This window comes from Nycticebus coucang, chromosome 8 (assembly GCF_027406575.1).
Source record: "Nycticebus coucang isolate mNycCou1 chromosome 8, mNycCou1.pri, whole genome shotgun sequence".
Classification (NCBI taxonomy): Eukaryota; Metazoa; Chordata; class Mammalia; order Primates; family Lorisidae; genus Nycticebus; species Nycticebus coucang.
In genome coordinates, this window is record NC_069787.1 from 81,518,609 (window position 1) to 81,536,535 (window position 17,927).

General features: G+C 40.4%; 1 protein-coding gene across 1 annotated transcript in view; it reads right to left on the reverse strand.

Annotated features, from left to right (window-relative positions):
* The window catches only part of TRANK1 (tetratricopeptide repeat and ankyrin repeat containing 1), a 126,458-nt gene that overhangs the window by 46,974 nt on the left and 61,557 nt on the right, over positions 1 to 17,927 (reverse strand). Inside the window, exons 11-13 of the mRNA XM_053600052.1 lie at positions 14,398 to 17,304; positions 5,048 to 5,247; positions 4,619 to 4,756 (exon numbers count right to left, since the gene is read on the reverse strand). Coding sequence (XP_053456027.1) covers positions 4,619 to 4,756; positions 5,048 to 5,247; positions 14,398 to 17,304 — 3,245 coding nt within the window. The remainder of the gene's footprint in view (positions 1 to 4,618; positions 4,757 to 5,047; positions 5,248 to 14,397; positions 17,305 to 17,927) is intronic.

Sequence of the window (17,927 nt, forward strand, 5' to 3'; positions counted from 1 at the left end):
TATGTTTACATGGATGGAACTGGAACATATTCTTCTTAGCAAAGTATCTCAAGAAAGGAAGAAAAAGTATCCAATGTACTCAGCCCTACTATGAAACCAATTTATAAATACCCACACTTCCATATGAATGCTATAACCCAAATACAGCCCAAGGTGAAGAAGGGAAAAGAGGAGGAGGAGGGACGGGGACGAGAGAAGATGGGTGGAGGGAGGGTATTTGGTGGGACCACACCTTTGGTGCATTTTACAAGGGTACATGTTAAATCTACTAAGGGTAGAATATAAATGTCTTAACACAATAACTAAGAAAACGCAGTGGAGACTATGTTAATCAGTTTCATGAAAGTATTTCAAATTGCATATAAAACCAGCACATTGTACCCCATAATTGCATTAATTGTACACAGCTATGATTTAATAATAAAAAAATTTCTACTAGGCGGCGACCATAGCTCAGTGGGTAGGGTGCTGGCCACATACACCCAGGCTGGCGGGTTCGAATCCAGCCCAGGTCAGCTAAACGACAATGACAATTGCAACAATAAAATAGCTGGGCACTGTGGCAGGCACCTGAAATCCCAGCTACTAGGGAGGCTGAGGCAGGAAAATCACTTAAGCCCAAGAGTTTGACGTTGCTGTGAGCTGATACCACCACAGCATTCTACCAAGGGTAACATAGTGAGACTTCTGTCTCAAAAAAAAAAAATTCTTCTCAACTTTGTTGGGAAAATACAAGGATGAGAGATAATCAATGTCAAATGTCTAGTATGATGTTTGAGAAATAGTTGATGTTTTATCCGTTTTTCTCCTTTACCCAAACCCCAAAAACAAAGTGACTGTATAGGCCAAGGGTTGGCAAACTTTTTCTCTAAAGGGTCAGACAATACATATTTTTGATATTGCAGGTCATGTAGTCTCTCTTAAGACTACTCAACTCTGGCACTGTAGTGCTAAAGCAACCACAGACAACAAATAAATGGATAAGTATGTTGTGTTCCAATAAAACTTAATTGGGGAATAAAACTTTACTTGCGGATACTAAATTGAATTTCAAATAATTTTCATATGCCAGCAAGTATTATTCTCCTTAGTTGGATGCAATGGTTGGGTTTTTTCCCAACCATTTAAAAAATGTAAAAACTATTCTTAGCCTACAGGCTATACAAAAACAGGCAGTCAGAGAGATTTGGTCAACAGGCTATGATTTGCAGATCCCAGTAAAGCTGAAGTGCCCACATAACATGTAGTATTCGGAATGAAAAATTCCTAAGAAATTTCAGATTTCATAATTTCCCAGGTCTTGTGAGAGCAACTAGTTAACTCTTCTCTCCTTTATTTGTCTTTTATAAAACAGAGTTACTCGCCATCTACGTAACTCCTCAAGGATGCTGAAATTATGAAGTGGATATAATTCATTATGTGCTTTAAGTTATTTTGTAACTTGAACTATATAAATTAGGTTAAATTCCTTAAATACTGTCTATTAAATAGGAATGGTTAGGCTACTAATCCATTACAAAATTAATTGCTATGTCTAAAAAAATGTTGATCATGAAATCATTTAAGTAGTTACAAGTTTTTTTAAAAATCTTTAGAACATATTTATGACTATCCTCTTTGTGAAGCTAACCAAGGAAAGTAGCAGAAAATCCAAGTACTTGACATTTGAAAGGATGATCCTAGCAGGCAGCATGAGGTGCGGACTGGATGACCTTGAAAAAGCTAGGGAAGCACACTGTATTTTAAAACTACTGCAAGAGAAGCAAAAGCTGTTCAGATGGCACATGACTGATCTGTTTCTGTGAGTCAAACACATTTTATCTTCAAGATGGGGCCTTTGGGGAGTGAACACATATTTGTAGCAAGAATATAAACCTGTAACACATGTGGCAATAAAAGTAACATCGTTAAAAGTCTTCCAGCTTCTCTTGAAACCAAAAATCATGAAGGAAAAGGCTTAGATTTTACCAGCAAGCCAACCTTTCAGGGGCCTATTCTTTAAGTCAGATGCACAACCCATAAAGGTTATGGTTTTTAAAGTCTCTCCAATCCCATTCACACATGAATATGAAAAAAGGGACTTCCCATTGGAGCAGAGCATAAATGGTAGTCATTCTTTCATGTCCCCACAGGAGGACAGTTTGAGGGTTAACTGGAAGAATGATTGCCTCTCCCCTAAAAGTGAGGCAACATCCTACAAGAGAATGGCTGGTGTGGCCATTCCATCTCAAAAGATGGCTCTAGTGACATGTGGTTGAACAGGTTAACATTAAATCCTACAGAAAGAATCATCACAAAACAGGACAGGGACCCCCAGCCTACTCACCCACACATAAGCCCCAGCAATGGCTGCTTCAAGGAGAGTACTTGCCTAAAACATAAAGAAAGGGTGGGAAGGGCGGCGCCTGTGGCTCAGTCGGTAAGGTGCCAGCCCCATATACCGAGGGTGGCGAGTTCGAACCCGGCCCCGGCCAAACTGCAACCAAAAAATAGCCAGGCGTTGTGGCGGGCGCTTGTGGTCCCAGCTACTCGGGAGGCTGAGGCAAGAGAATCGCTTAAGCCCAGGAGTTGGAGGTTGCTGTGAGCTGTGTGAGGCCACGGCACTCTACCGAGGGCCATAAAGTGAGACTCTGTCTCTACAAAAAAAAAAAAGAAAGGGTGGGAAAAGAGGCCAGGGAGTGATGGAGGAGATCTTCTCAGTTACCTATGGTCAAATAGCAATTACTATTCAGCATCCTTCAGCCATTCACCACGAAAGAACCCCAATGAGCAGTCAGAACACAGAGGCTGAATATATATGTAATCTGTCTTTAACATTTATTCTTTTAAAGCATTTCCTCTCATTTTCTGACTGACTCTTTTTGGTCTGGAGGTTGTAAATAATGAACCGAGGGTGTACTTTGTGCCAGGGAATGCATGATCACATTAACACTGGGAAGCACCTTTTAAAAACTGTTTTTAGACATTTTATTGTATACATGGGATGAAGTGATTATTAACAAAAGATTCAGTTTGGCAACTCACTGAGCCACTGGTGGGAGGATAGAGTCGAGATATTCAAGTTTTTGCCATTTCCAGGATCAAGGTAAGACAGAATAACTGGATTTTTCTTTTATAAACAGAGCCAACCGTAAGTTACAGATACTTAAGTCTAGAGCTCCTCAAGCATGTTACTGGTATAAGCTTACAGGAACAATGAAGTTTTGCCCTTTCCTCTTTTAGGAGAGCCTCAGTCTTATATTGAAGGAATGTATTAGTAGAAAAAAAGTCCTCAGAAATTAAAAATGGTACCAGGGTTAACAAATATGCATCTGATTTTATCAGCAAAATTTAATAGAAAAAGGATATACATAAGGAATGGCAAAAATATACTCATTGTGGAAGGTTCTAGAAGTCCATTCACATGCAATGCTTTAAAAGGATGAGAACAATGGAAACTCAAACCATCTAAGTTCATCTTCAGGATCTGCCACCTGCTTTATGACTATGGGCAATTATTTAACCACAAGGACTTTATGCTTTATCTACAGAATGACAGTAATAAAAATACATGTAACTTCACAGGATTAGTAAAGCAAGACAATGCATTCAAAAAGTACTTTATAAATTGCAAAGTACCCATAGCAATATCAGTCATAGCTATTATCAAGACAAACATAACATTTAAAAAATGACCAAAAAATTGTAAGGACTCAATTTTAAAAGTGCAGCTCTGGGGCAGATTTTAAGGTGTCAAAGACAACAGCCCTCTTGACTTTGGTATACAATATTCCATTCAAGTATACACTATGTTTACTGGAAGTCTGCAACAGGGTCCAGGACATAGTTAGATAAGTCCCCAAAGGATAACCCCCATAGCATAGTTAGCAGCAAGCCTGAGTTCCACTAAAAGTTAGTAAAGAGAAACCAGTAGCTAAAAAACCCACGACAATGGCCTTGAGATGGCAGCTCTATCCATAATGAACTAAGCTTGGAGAGAAAAACCATCACAAGGACTCAGGAGCTGAGGGAAAGCAATGAGCCCAACACAAAAGTCCCTGGGGGTCAATCTGGGGGCTCTTTCCCTGCCATCATCTGCATGGGCTGCAACAGTAGTCCATGGGAGCACCCCGGGAGCTCCCATGAAGGGCAGTGTTCTGGACCATATTACCTGGTCCAGAGGGCAGAAACCAAGCTTCAGTTGGCTTCCTGGTCTCTGTCTATGAACTAGCCTTGCCCAGTTCTGTCCTCATTAGGGTGGACATTGCTAACCTTGCCTTCACTTGTGTGGCTCTCCTTAGAGCTTGCTCCAACTTGGGCATCTGTGGGAGCCAAGGATAATAATGGCTAATGAAAACTGGACAATGCACTAGGTATTACAGATTCAGTAAAGACAAATACAAGAGAGCGAGGGCAGGGCACAGGAAGACCATCCCATGACACCCTGTGGAACAACAAATAGCCACTGTCAAAACCCACATCTAAACACACAAAACCCCACATTAAAAGAATGATGCTCCAAATACAAGCAGGCACCTGTGACAAACCATCTTATCCTTAGCTTCAAATTTTCCTCCCTATAGTGGAAGTTTAGCTCACATATATGTGCACTGTAGGAAAAGAATTCAGTATGACATACCTCAGAATCAGTAAAAAAGTTGTAAAGAAGGACATCGTCAAATTCTAATCCTTTTGCTTCATAAACTGTTAGCACAAGTGCTAACCCTAATTCTTCTGGAATATTTTCTTTTGCTGTCTCATTGGCTACAAGGATTACCTGAAGAAAAACAGAACAAAACAGATCAACATCAAATTCTACAAGGAGAAACTTGATAAAGCTCAGTCTGTTTCTATGGCAATGTCTTTAAAGAGAAATGGCCAGCATGAACTTGGGTCTTCCAGAACAGTTGTAATAATAAAATAACTATTCCTTCATCCATCTCTGGAACTCACCCTTTCTCGGGTAAGGTCTACTGAATTCTACCTTGTAAAATTATATAGCCTTTTAAATCTTTTTTCAAATTCAAACTGCCTTTGATTTCAAAATATACAATCCCAAGAAGCTCACCTGGTGGGCGCCAAATTCAATGGGCTGGGTTTTCCTTTTATTCCCTCGTAGCAAAATTGCCAAGTCACTTACACTACAAGACTCTAGGACAATTGGTTTGGGACCATCAAAGAGGCCAGAATCCCTTGGAAGGCGATCAAAAGATTCTGGGAAATAGAACTGAAGTAAGTCTACTACTCCAGATGCCAGATTAAGGATTCCTGGAATAAAACAGAAAACACACGTCAGATATTATACAGCATGGCTGAGGGGTTTTCTTGGTTATTTAGGGGATGGAGGTGTAGTTTGTTGTTGTTGTTTCCCTGAGAAGAATATTTGACTGGCCCTGACAGTATGTATGATTGCAACCCTATTTCCTAGTTGATTATCACCATAGTCCCAAGCCATTCTTCTCTGGGTGTAGTGGCTGAAGGTAGAGATGTGTTGCTGTGTTGGTCTTGTGGGATCTCTTTCCCAACCTATATTCATATTAGATAAAATTATCTCACAAAGAAGAATCAGGCAGAAATGTAATCTAAACAATTAGAGCTGTTAGAATGCCCATATAAGGAGCTATTATAATCTATGGTAAAAAAAAAAAAAAACAAGAGTTACCCTGTCTTCTCATTGGTGCTCACAGCACTGGAAGCAACATTACCATGGTCACAGTAGTGCTGGATGTTAGCTTGGGACAGCAACAAGGCCTCCATCACTTTTCTACCAGGTCTATAACTAGTTGAGAGAGAATTACACTAAGAAAAATTATCTTGTGTGGGTGTGCAGTTATTTATCTATTGGTTTCATATTAGTATTGCATATATCGGATACTTGCTTTTCCATTCTTGTGATCCTTTACTAAGAAGAATGTGCTTCAACTCCATCCAGGTAAATACAAAAGATGTAATTAAATTCTAATGAGGGGGAACAAATAAAGGGGGAAAAAAAGAATGGAAGGGGATTGGTAAACTCTCAGCTGAAGTGTACAATGTAAGGGTATACAGCACAACCCCTGGGTGAAGGGGTCAGCTACAACTTGAACTTTACCTAAGAAATACAAACAATATAACCTGATCATTTGTCCCCTCATACTAATGCGAAATAAAAAATATAAAACATAAATAAATAAATAAATAAATAAAATGATTGTAATAATGAAAAAAAATTGTCAGAGCAGGGGAGATTTTCCAAAGAGTTTCATCCCTGGGTCCCATTTATTCTCTAAGCTTTTAAGCGACATTTACAGTGACATTCACTGAATGCCTACCATAAAATAGGTACCTTTATAAAAATCATCCTGTTTAATGTTCCAACAACAAATCCTCATAACAACCCAGTGAGACACATGAGACAATCACACTTTTACAAATAGATTCCAATGGTCTTCAGTTAATGAATACTTCCGAGAAACAGGATTTGAAGCTGCATTGAACACAAATCTTGCTGGGTCTTTTCACTACTCCCAGAGGCCATGTGCCCTTTGCCTAACCCCAGGCAAAATACAGTGGTCTAGGTAGAACACCATGAAATAGGCCTGTGTGTCATCATTGCTATTATCAAACAGTAAAGGTAAATTTTACTATCTAATACTACTATTATTAAAAGTATACAATATAAAGCAATCATGAGCACAAGTGGAAACTGGTGAATCTAAGCACATCAACTGCTATTGTGGTCCCCTTCCCTTCAAGAGCTAGCAAGGACAAAAAAATCTATCCACATTACTGGAAGAATCAGAAAAGGGCATGAAACTGTTCACGGCAGTGAAAACCTGGAATCCACTTAAATATCCTTCCAAGGAACTAGAGTAATTTTTGTTTTGTTTTGTTTTGTTTTGAGACAGAGTCTCACTCTGTTAACCTCAGTAGAATGCGGTGGCATCATACCTCACAGCAACCTCAGACTCTGGGCTCAAGTGATTCTCTTGCCTCAGCCTCCCTACAGGCACCCACCACAATGCCCAGCTATTTTTAGAGACGGGAGTCTTGCTCTTGCTCAGGCTGGTCTTGATCCTGTGAGCTCAGGCAATCCACCTGCCTCAGCCTCCCGGAGTGCTAGGATTATAGGCATGAGCCACTGCCTAGATGAGTAATTTTTGATATAACCATACTCAAAGAATAAAAGACAGTTTAACCATAGAAAGTAATGAACTTGGTACAGTGAAGCGGAGGCAGAGCGGCTCGGCAAGCTCCTCTCCACTTTCCCATAGAGAAACCCTGACTGGCTGCTTAAGGGAAGCCACACACATGCCCTCACACCCAGCAAGCCTGCGAGGTCACTATCATGTGACAAAGGCTTTGCCGCAGTTCATCTTCCTCCCTGTGTACTTTCTAACAAATTGAATAATATTTAAAATATATCTAAAATGAAACTAATAATTTAAAAGATAAATGAGAAGAGCTGCGCTGTGGCCCACGATTGCCGCCCACCTGGATCTCCAGAAGAGCTAGCCATGACCTGCGACCCATGCCCGCTGGGCATCCACACACCCTGATCAGGAACTCTGGGAGCCGTGCAACACCGCGTCCTCCCTCCTGTACGCTCCCTGCCTCCACACCAGCCCAATCGTCTGGCCAGGGACTCTGGTAGCCATGTGTCCTCCCTGCCTCTACATGGAGCCCTTATCCTGGCCAGAGACTGCTGGAGCCTTGGGCTCTCTGTGCCAAAGTCACTGGGCGCCAGGCACTCCCAGAACCGTATGCACCACCCCACACCCTGTTGCTGGATCCAGGTGTGTCACACTCTGGAGCTGCTCCCACAACCAGAACTCCCTGGCTGGAACAGCCCCAGAGGAAATACACAGGGTCACTCCCTACAAAAATCCAACAACAATAAAGTAATGCTGCTGGGGTCTAATCGTGGAGAGACACCTCCCCAACTCTGAGGACGGCCAAAGGCAATGGTGAAAAACAATCATGAGGCGAAATAAATGGAAAAACTCTGGCAATATGAATAATCAGAGTAGATCAACTCCCCCAAGAATCAATGGGGCAGACACAGCACAAGATCCCATGCACAAATAAATAGCTGAGATGTCAGAAATCGAATTCAGAATCTGGATAGCAAATAAGATCGAATTAGAATTCCAAGCAGTAATCCAAAATACATCTCAAGAATTCAACGAATTCAAAGACCAAATGACCAAAGATTTTGACACATTGAGACAGATTTGCAGCCCACAAAGATCTGAGAAACACAGTAGAATCCCTCAGTAACAGAATGGAGCAAGCAGAAGAAAGGATTTCTGACAATGAAGACAAAGCTTTCGAACTCTCCCAAACTCTCAAAAAGGAAGACAAATAGAGGGCAAAAACAGATCACTCTCTGAGAGTTCTAGGATAATTTGAAGAAAACCAATATTCGTCTTATAGGGATCCCCGAAAGTGATGAAGTGGCTTCACAAAGCACAGAGTCTCTTCTCCATGAGATTATGAAAGAGAACGTTCCAGACATGCCAAGAGATTCTGAAATTCAGATAACAGTTTCAGAACTCCAGCATGATTCAACCCAAATAAGACATCCCCAGACACATCATAATCAATTTCACTAAAGTTAATATGAAGGAGAAAGTTCTGAAAGCAGCCAGAAGAAAGAAAACCATCACCTACAAGGGCAAGAATATCAGAATAACTTCAGATCTCTCTGCTGAAACCTTTCAAGCTAGAAGAGGATGGTCATCGACTTTTAATCTCCTAAAACAAAATAACTTTCAACCCAGGATCCTGTACCCAGCTAAACTGAGTTTCATTTATGACGGAGAAAATAAATACTTTAATGACATTCACATGTTGAAGAAATCTGCTGTAACTAAACCAGCTCTCCAGGATATTCTCAGACCTATCCTCCAGAAAGACCAGTGTAATCCTCCACCCAAAAGTAAACCCACCCAGAAAATTTTGATCAAATACCAACTTCCACAGTTGCAAAAGGATTAAAAATGTCCACTGGACTCTCGAAAGGCTTATCAATATTCTCAATTAATGTGAATGGTTTAAATTGTCCTCTAAAGAGGCACAGGTTGGCTGACTGGATACAAAAACTCAAGCCAGATATCTGCTGCATACAAGAATCTCATCTTACATTAAAAGACAAATATAGACTCAAGGTGAAGGAATGGTCATCTATATTCCAGGCAAATGGAAAGCAGAAGAAAACAGGCGTTGCAATCCTATTCACAGATGCAATAGTCTTTAAACCAACCAAAATAAGGAAGGATAAGGATGGACACTTCATATTTGTTAAAGGTAATACTCAATTATGATGAGATTTCAATTATTAATATTTATACACCCAACCAGAACGTACCTCAATGTATAAGAGAAACTCTAACAGACATGAGCAATTTGATTTCCTCCAGTTCCATAGTAGTTGGAGATTTTAACACCCCTTTAGCTGTGCTGGATAGATCCTCCAAAAAGAAGCTAAGCAATGAAATCTTAGATTTAAACTTAACCATTCAACATCTGGACTTACCAAACATCTACAGAACATTTCATCCCAACAAAACTGAATACACATTCTTCTCATCAGCCCACGGAACATACTCCAAAATCGACCACATCCTGGGTCACAAATCTAACCTCAGCAAATTTTAAAAAATGGAAATTATTCCTTGCATCCTCTCAGACCATCATGGAATAAAAGTTGAACTCAATAACAGGAATCTATATACCCAAAAAAAAAAAAATGGAAGCTAAATAACTTTATGCTGAAGAATAGATAAGTTATAGACAAGATCAAGAGGAAAATAACCAAATTTTTGGAACAAAACAACAATGAAGACACGAATTATCAGAATCTCTGGGATACTGCAAAGGCAGTCCTAAAAGGGAAATTTATACCACGGTAGGCCTTCCTCAAGAAAACAGTAAGAGAGGAAGTTAATAACTTAATGAGACATCTCAAGCAACCGGAGAAGGAAGAACATTCTAACCCCAAACCCAGCAGAAGAAAAGAAATAACCAAAATCAGAGCAGAATTAAATGAAATTGAAAACAAAAGAATCATACAACAGATCAATAAATCCAAAAGTTGGTTTTTTGAAAAGATCAATTAAAATAGATAGACCTTTAGCCAACCTAACCAGGAAAAAGAGAGTAAAATCTCTAATTTCATCAATCAGAAATGGTAAATATGAAATAACAACAGACCCCTCAGAAGTTCAAAAAATCCTTAACAAATATTACAAGAACATTACTCTCAGAAATGTGAAAATCTGAAAGAAATCGACCAATCCTTGGAAGTACACCACCTACCAAGACTTAGACAGAATGAAGTGGAAATGTTGAACAGGCCTATATAAAGTTCTGAAATAGCATCAACTATACAAAATCTCCCTAAAAAGAAAAGCCCAGGACCAGATGGCTTTACGTCAGAATTCTACTAAACCTTTAAAGAAGAATTAGTACCTATATTACTAAACCTCTTGCAAAATATAGAAAAAGAAGGAATACTACACAACACATTCTACAAAGGAAATATCACCTTGATCCCTAAAACCAGGGAAAGACCCAACAGAAAAGAAAATTATAGACCAATATCACTAATGAATATTGATGCAAAAATACTCAAAAAGATCCTAACAAACAGAATCCAACAACACATCAAAAAAATTATGCACCATGACCGAGTGGGATTTATCCCAGGGTCTCAAAGCTGGTTCAATATACATAAATCTATAAAGGTAATTCAGCACATAAACAAACTAAAAAATAAAGACCATATGATTCTCTCAATTGATGCAGAAAAAGCTTTTGATTATATCCAGCATCCCTTCATGATCAGAACACTTAAGAAAATTGGTATAGAAGGGACATTTCTTAAACTAACAGAGGCCATCTACAGCAAACCCACAGCCAATATTGTATTGAATGGAGTGAAATTGAAATCATTTCCACTTAGATCAGGAACCAGGCAAGGTTGCCCATTGTCTCCATTGCTCTTTAACATTGTAATGAAGTTTTAGCCATTGCAATTAGGGAAGAAAAGGCGATCAAGGGTATCCACATAGGGTCAGAAGAGATCAAACTTTCACTCTTCGCAAACGATATGATCGTATACCTGGAAAACACTAGGGATTCGGAATTCTACTACAAAACTTTTAGAAATGACCAAGGAATATAGCAATGTCTCAGGCTAAAAAATCAACACCCATAAATCTGTAGCTTTTATATATACCAACAATAACAAAGCCAAAAAAAACCAGTCAAGGACTATATTCCTTTCACAGTAGCACCAAAGAAGATGAAATATTTGGAAGCATAACTAACAAAGGACATGAAAAATCTCTATAAAGAGAACTATGAAACTTTAAGAAAAGAAATAGCTGAAGATGTTAACAAATGGAAAAACATACCATGCTCATGCCTGGGAAGAATCAACATTGTTAAAATATCTATACTACCCAAAGCAATATATAATTTTAATGCAATTCCTATTAAAGCTCCATTGTCATATTTTAAAGATCTTGAAAAATATTACTTCGTTTTATATGGAATCAGAAAAAAACTCGAATAGCCAAAACATTACTGAGCAATAAAAACAAAGCAGGAGGAATCACGTTACCAGACCTCAGACTGTACTATAAATCGATAGTGATCAAAACAGCATGGCACTGGCACAAAAACAGAGAAGTAGATGTCTGGAACAGAATAGAGAACCAAGAGATGGATCCAGCTACTTACCATTATTTGCTCTTTGACAAGCTAATTAAAAACATTCAGTGGGGAAAAGATTCCCTATTTAACAAATGGTGCTGGGTGAACTGGCTGACGATCTGTAAAAGACTGAAACTGGACCCACACCTTTCACCATTAACTAAGATAGATTCTCACTGGATAAAAGATTTAAACTTAAGACATGAAACTATAAAAATACTTGAAGAAAGTGCAGGGAAAACTCTTGAAGGAATCGGCCTGGGTGAATATTTTACGAGGAGGACCCTCCAGGCAATTGTAGCGGTATCAAAAATACATTACTGGGACCTGATCAAACTCAAAAGCTTTTGCACAGCTAAGAACATAGTAAATAAAGCAAGTAGACAGCCCTCAGAATGGGAGAAAATATTTGCAGGTTATATCTCCAATAAAGGTTTAATAACCAGAATCCACAGAGAACTCAAACATATTAGCAGGAAAAGAACAAGTGATTCCATCTCATGGTGGGCAAAGGAGTTGAAGAGAAACTTCTCTAAAGAAGACAGATGCACAATCTACAAACACATGGAAAAAAGCTCATCATCCTTAATACTCAGAGAAATGCAAATCAAAACTAATTTGAGATATCACCTAACCCCAGTAAGAGTAGCCCACATAACAAAATCCCAAAACCAGAGATGTTGGTGTGGATGTGGAGAAAAGGGCATACTTCTACACTGCTGGTAGGAATGCAAACTAATACGTTCCTTTTGGAAGGATGTTTGGAGAACACTGAGAGATCTAAAAATAGACCTGCCATTCGATCCTGTAATTCCTTTACTAGGTTTATACCCAGAAGACCAAAAGTCACAATATAACAAAGACATCTGTACCAGAATGTTTATTGTAGCCCAATTCATAATTGCTAAGTCATGGAAGAAGCCCATTCGACCCACAAATGGACTGGCAAATTGTGGTACATGTATACCATGGAATACTATGCAGCCTTAAAGAAAGATGGAGACTTTACCTCTTTCATGTTTACATGTATGAAGCTGGAACATATTCTTCTTAGCAAAGTATCTCAGGAATGGAAGAAAAAGTATCCAATGTACTCAACCCTACTATGAAGCTAATTTATAACTTTCACATGAAGGCTATAACCCAACTACAGCACAAGACTATGGGGAAAGGGCCAAGGGAGAGGAAGGGAGCAGGGAGGTTAGGGTGGAGGGAGGGTAATGGGTGCAGCCACACTTATGATGCATCTTAGAATGGGTACAGGCAAAACTTACTAAATGCAGAATACAAATGTCTACATACAATAACTAAGAAAATGCCATGAAGGCTACATTGAACACTTTGACGAGAATATTTCAGATTGTATATGAAACCAGCACATTGTAACCCTTGATTGCACTAATGTACACAGCTTGATTTAACAATTAAAAAATAATAATAAAGTCTAAAAAAAAAAAAAGAAACCAATGAACTTCTAATACATGCTATAACATAAATAAACCTTGCAAACCTTATTCTAAGTGAAAAGAAACCACACACAAAAGACCACATATTATATGATTCCACTTATATATCCAGAGTAGGAAACTCCACAGAAACAGAAAGATGAGTCATTGCCATGGTGGGAGGGGGGCAATGAATAGTGACTGCTATGGTTATGGGCTTTTAGGGGCGTGGTAAAAGCATTCTGGAATTAGATAATGGTGATGGTTGCACATTCTTGTGGATATATTAAAACCTCCTAAATTGTGCTTTCAAATGGACGAATTTTATGTTATGTGAATCTCACTGTATGGGCTAGAGTTCCTCATTATCAACATGCTTATGAAATCTCAAAAACATTAAGCAAAGGGCACCGCTTATGGCTCAAAGGAATAGGGCGCTGGCCCCATATATCAGAGGTGGCGGGTTCAAACCCAGCCCCAGCTAACAAAAACTGCAAAAAAAAAAATAATAATAAGCAAAAATACACAGTTGCAAAAGGTTATGTCAAGCATGATCCCATTTTTAAAAGTTCCTAAATATGTAAAATAATACTCCACATTATTCATGGATACCTGTAGGACATAAGTAGTGAATTTGTTAATATCTATAAACCATAATGGAAATATTCTAGCACTGGCATGTTATTTAAACCCACTGTGCCTCATTTTCCTCTTTTGTACATAAAATGGGACTAATGTCCTTGTAGGGTTGTGAAGTTTAACCACAGGCATTATATCCAAACTGCTTCCCATGATGCCTAGGACAAACAGGAGGCACAACTGAGAAACAAATTAAAAGCACCTGAGTGTGTGTTACCACCTGCCACCCAATCCCCTTCTTTTTTTTTCCCCTGAGAGAAAACATGTTTAAAAATTAATGATTTGCACCTGGCATATTACTTTATAGCGAATAAGCAGATATTTCCTAAGATTTTTAACAGAAGTTTCTCAAGCAGTTAAGTGTTCCCTGGGAATGTTTCATGTCATGGCAAGCTCCTTCAGCTATAATTACTTAAAGGTCCATTTCTAGCCAACCATCATTTAAATTACCAACTTAGGAATAAGTAGTGGCCAAAATCATAACATCTCTTATCCATTTGCATATTTACTAACAAACTCTAAAATATTACCCTTACTTTAGCTGCAAAAGCCTAACAAGAACTTGCAGGTTCAAAAGTAGTCCAAGGTCTCTGCCCAAATATCCCCAAGTAGGCAAGTCCAAGGCCTGACCTACCTGAGTGGGACCTGTAATTCTGGTACAGCTGGTGTATTTTCTTGGGCTTTCGAACAGCATATTGCTTGTCTATGCTATTTCTGCTTGCGTAGTGAAACAGAGAGCGCAGATCGCTAAATCGGAAGGCCACACCCTTCATGATGCTCTGAGCTGTGTCACCAGTGAGGAACATGGCATTGGGATCATTGATGCATTTCATCAGCAGTGCTAGCTCAGCTTGGGTGAAGTCCTGAATCTCATCACCATAGAGCTCGTGGATGGACCATGGCAGTACCCTGAGCTTTGACAGCCTCCAGGATAGGTTGTACAGAACATCTTCTTCATCAAAATAACCTTTCTGGGACCTGATTTGCTGATATACACAAAAGAGGCTATATATTTCACTTCGGTCTTCCTTGAAATTAGGAGAGCGTTTCCTCCCTAATTTCTTATACGCTTCTTCAGTGAGTCTCCCCTGGGGACAGCTGAGGGCCTCAAAAGAACCCTTCAGAAAAGATTTTATTTCTTTCCAAATCAGTGCAGGGTTGTAGGAGGTCTTCCCTTTGATCATTTTGGGCCATATTTCATTGGTAAACACCTCAAATGTCACGTATACCCGGGGGTCACTGTCACCTGCATGCATTTCTGCAGCTTTATCCTCTTCACTGCAGTCCCCATCCACCTCAGTCTCCTCTTCATCCTCTTGCCAGTTGGGGACAATCAACTCTTCCTGTGTGGACCATCCTACAATGGTTCTTTTCAAGCTCCCATCTTCATTTCTCAGAAAAAATGGTTTTGGCAGAGAAGCATCAAGCAGGAGAAGAAGCTGTTTGGAAGTGACAAATAGAGGAAAGTTCTCATCCTTTAGGTCCTGGAGTTTGTGAATGTTTGGTTCTAGTGGTTTATAGTGACTGGTTGCCTTAGTAGACTTAGAAAGTTCAATGAAATTCCTTTGTACCTCCTGGCACAAGACGTGATTCTTGGTCACAAAGATCTGACGTAAATGCTCCAGCTGGTGGGGATGTCCTGGTGCACATAGTTCTGCTGCTTGGCTGACTCTCACTGGCTCCACGGCAGCTCCCCCCGCACAGGCTGCACTCTCCTGCTCTTCATCTATGCTGTCTACTGTTTCCACTTCAATGGAACATTCCTCTTCTTCATCTTGTTCCTTCACCTTTTCCTCCTTCCCACTTGGACCCTCTTTTCCAGGTTCCACTTCCAACCTTCTCTTTGGCCATATCTGTTTGGCCAGTAACGGGCTTCCTGCCTGCTCAGCCTTTTCCCAGTAAACGTGGAATTTTTTCCACAACCGGTATAGACAACAGGTTGTTTTTCCAGTGCCACTCCGCCCAATGAGGATGATGGGCTCTAACGGCCTGGGGTTAAGGTCAATTACTGCATACTCTAGCTCACCCACCCGGAAGGGATACTCCACTGTCGCTGTCATGTCATTGAGAATATTGAAAGCCATATTGGTGCTGAAGCTGTGGAACTTCATGATGTTATATTCTGTCTCCACGGCACTGGCTGGAGGAAAGTACTCGGGATTGACATGCTCCATGCTCTTCTCTGCCTCTGTGTCCTCCACATAGCAGCAGGGTATACGCTTTTGGATTTTCATATTAGCTGATACCTGGCCTTTGTTGATACCTTTCAGCTTCTTCCTCAGGACACAGGACAAGCCCCGGTTATAGGCACTGCAAATGGCCTTAATGGAATCTGCCAGTTTGCAATGATCTAAGACAATATCCCAAATCCGGATGATTTCTGTGTAGACTCGGCCTGATTTCTCCATGGAGTACGTGTTCCACTCTGTGTTGATGATTTTCTCTGGGTTCTCACTACATCGAGGGGAGAAGTCAATGGCGAGTTCCCACAGCATCCGGGCTCCTTTGTCCAGCTTAGCTTCAAAAAGCTGGATGTTTCCTTTCAGGTGCTTCAATCGTTTCTGTAGGCCCTGGGTCCACTCACCATTTCCCAGCTGCTGAATGGCAAGGATAATTTTCTTCTTTATGACCTTGGTCATTACCTTACTGGACAGCTTCTTCAGCATTTCTGAAGTACACTCAATCTCCCAGGTCATACTGTCAAAGTCCTGAAGGCAAGCCTCAATCTCCTGCATGCTCCAGTCATCCTCATCATTGCTACCCTCCTTCCCTCTGTCACCAGGAGGAGCAAGCTGTGAGGCCCTAGGGCCTACCTGAGCATGTCTTTCCCCTGCCTCAGGGATGGCAGGCTTTTTCCCACTACAGTCAGAACCTCCAGCACCCAAGGTTTGCTGGAGCTCATCTTTCTTTCCTTCTGTGCCAGCTACTGCCTCTTGGGGCTCAGAGCTCTGGAGACAGTCCTCTGGGAGAGATGTATCCACTTCAACCTGCTGAATCAAAACTGTGATGTCCTGCACTAGGCGCTCTCTCAGAGAGCGTGGTCTGATGACCTTGGGCTCCTGCCTGGTCACCTGGGCATCTGGGAGAGTCTCCCAGCTATCAGGGACTGCACTTCCTTCACACAAGCTTCTGGCAGTGGTGCTGCAAGGCAGTGACTTGAATGAACTCTGAGATTTGAGCTGAGATGTATGACCAGAGGCAGAAGACCTTGGGGGTTTCCCTGGGTGGGTGGCAGAGTCCTGTCGACTTCTCCGCCTATTCTCTGTCAGAGCTTTGTTCCAGGCCAAAAGCAGAGAGTCAGTTTTCTTAATCCGGTGCCGGGCATCTTTGCCTTCTTTGTTCTTCAGGTTGAAATTGATGTCAAACTTTACCAGCAGGTCTATCAGCTTCTTCATGCGTCTTAGCATGCCTTTCTGAAAGAGGATGTGCATCAGTGTGTTTCCATTGCTATCCTGGATGTTGGGGTTGAGGTAGTCAAATTCAGTGGGGTTGGACCAGAACAGATCCAACAGATGACTGAGAAAGCTAAAACCGATGTCAGCTGAAAAACACAAACAAAACCCTGTAAGTGATGAGCCACTCTTCTTGGTGGACAGCACAGACATGCCAGCTTGTGGAATCTCAGAATACTGGACTCCCCAAAACATCTGATCCACATTAAATAACCCAATGGTTCTCAACCAAGGATGATATGCTCCCCAGAGCACATTTAGCAATGCCTGAAAACATTTCTGATTGTTATAACCAGGGTAGTATTACTGACAGATTGTAGTTAGAGAGCAGGCATGCTGCTAAATATCCTATAGTACACAAGATAGCCCCTTAACACAAAGAATTATCCAGCCCAAATGTCAATAGTACTCCTGAAATAAGCGTATAATACTCTCACAAGATCCTTGATCTCAGGACACTTGAAGATGTTGTAAATGAAAAGTATTTGTCTGCCAGCAACAGCCAACTTTGGAACTTAAGAATTCTCAATCAACACATTGAGATTGACCTGACCATTCATCATGATGGTCACTTCTTCCCAACACAATATGGATGAAGGCCAGGAGATTATGGGCCTTTTTCAGATCATTTGTTTTCATAGAAGGAAAGGCCAAAAACACAGCATTAGTTCTAATATCTAGCTTCCCCCTTAAGGAAAATATCACTTAAAAA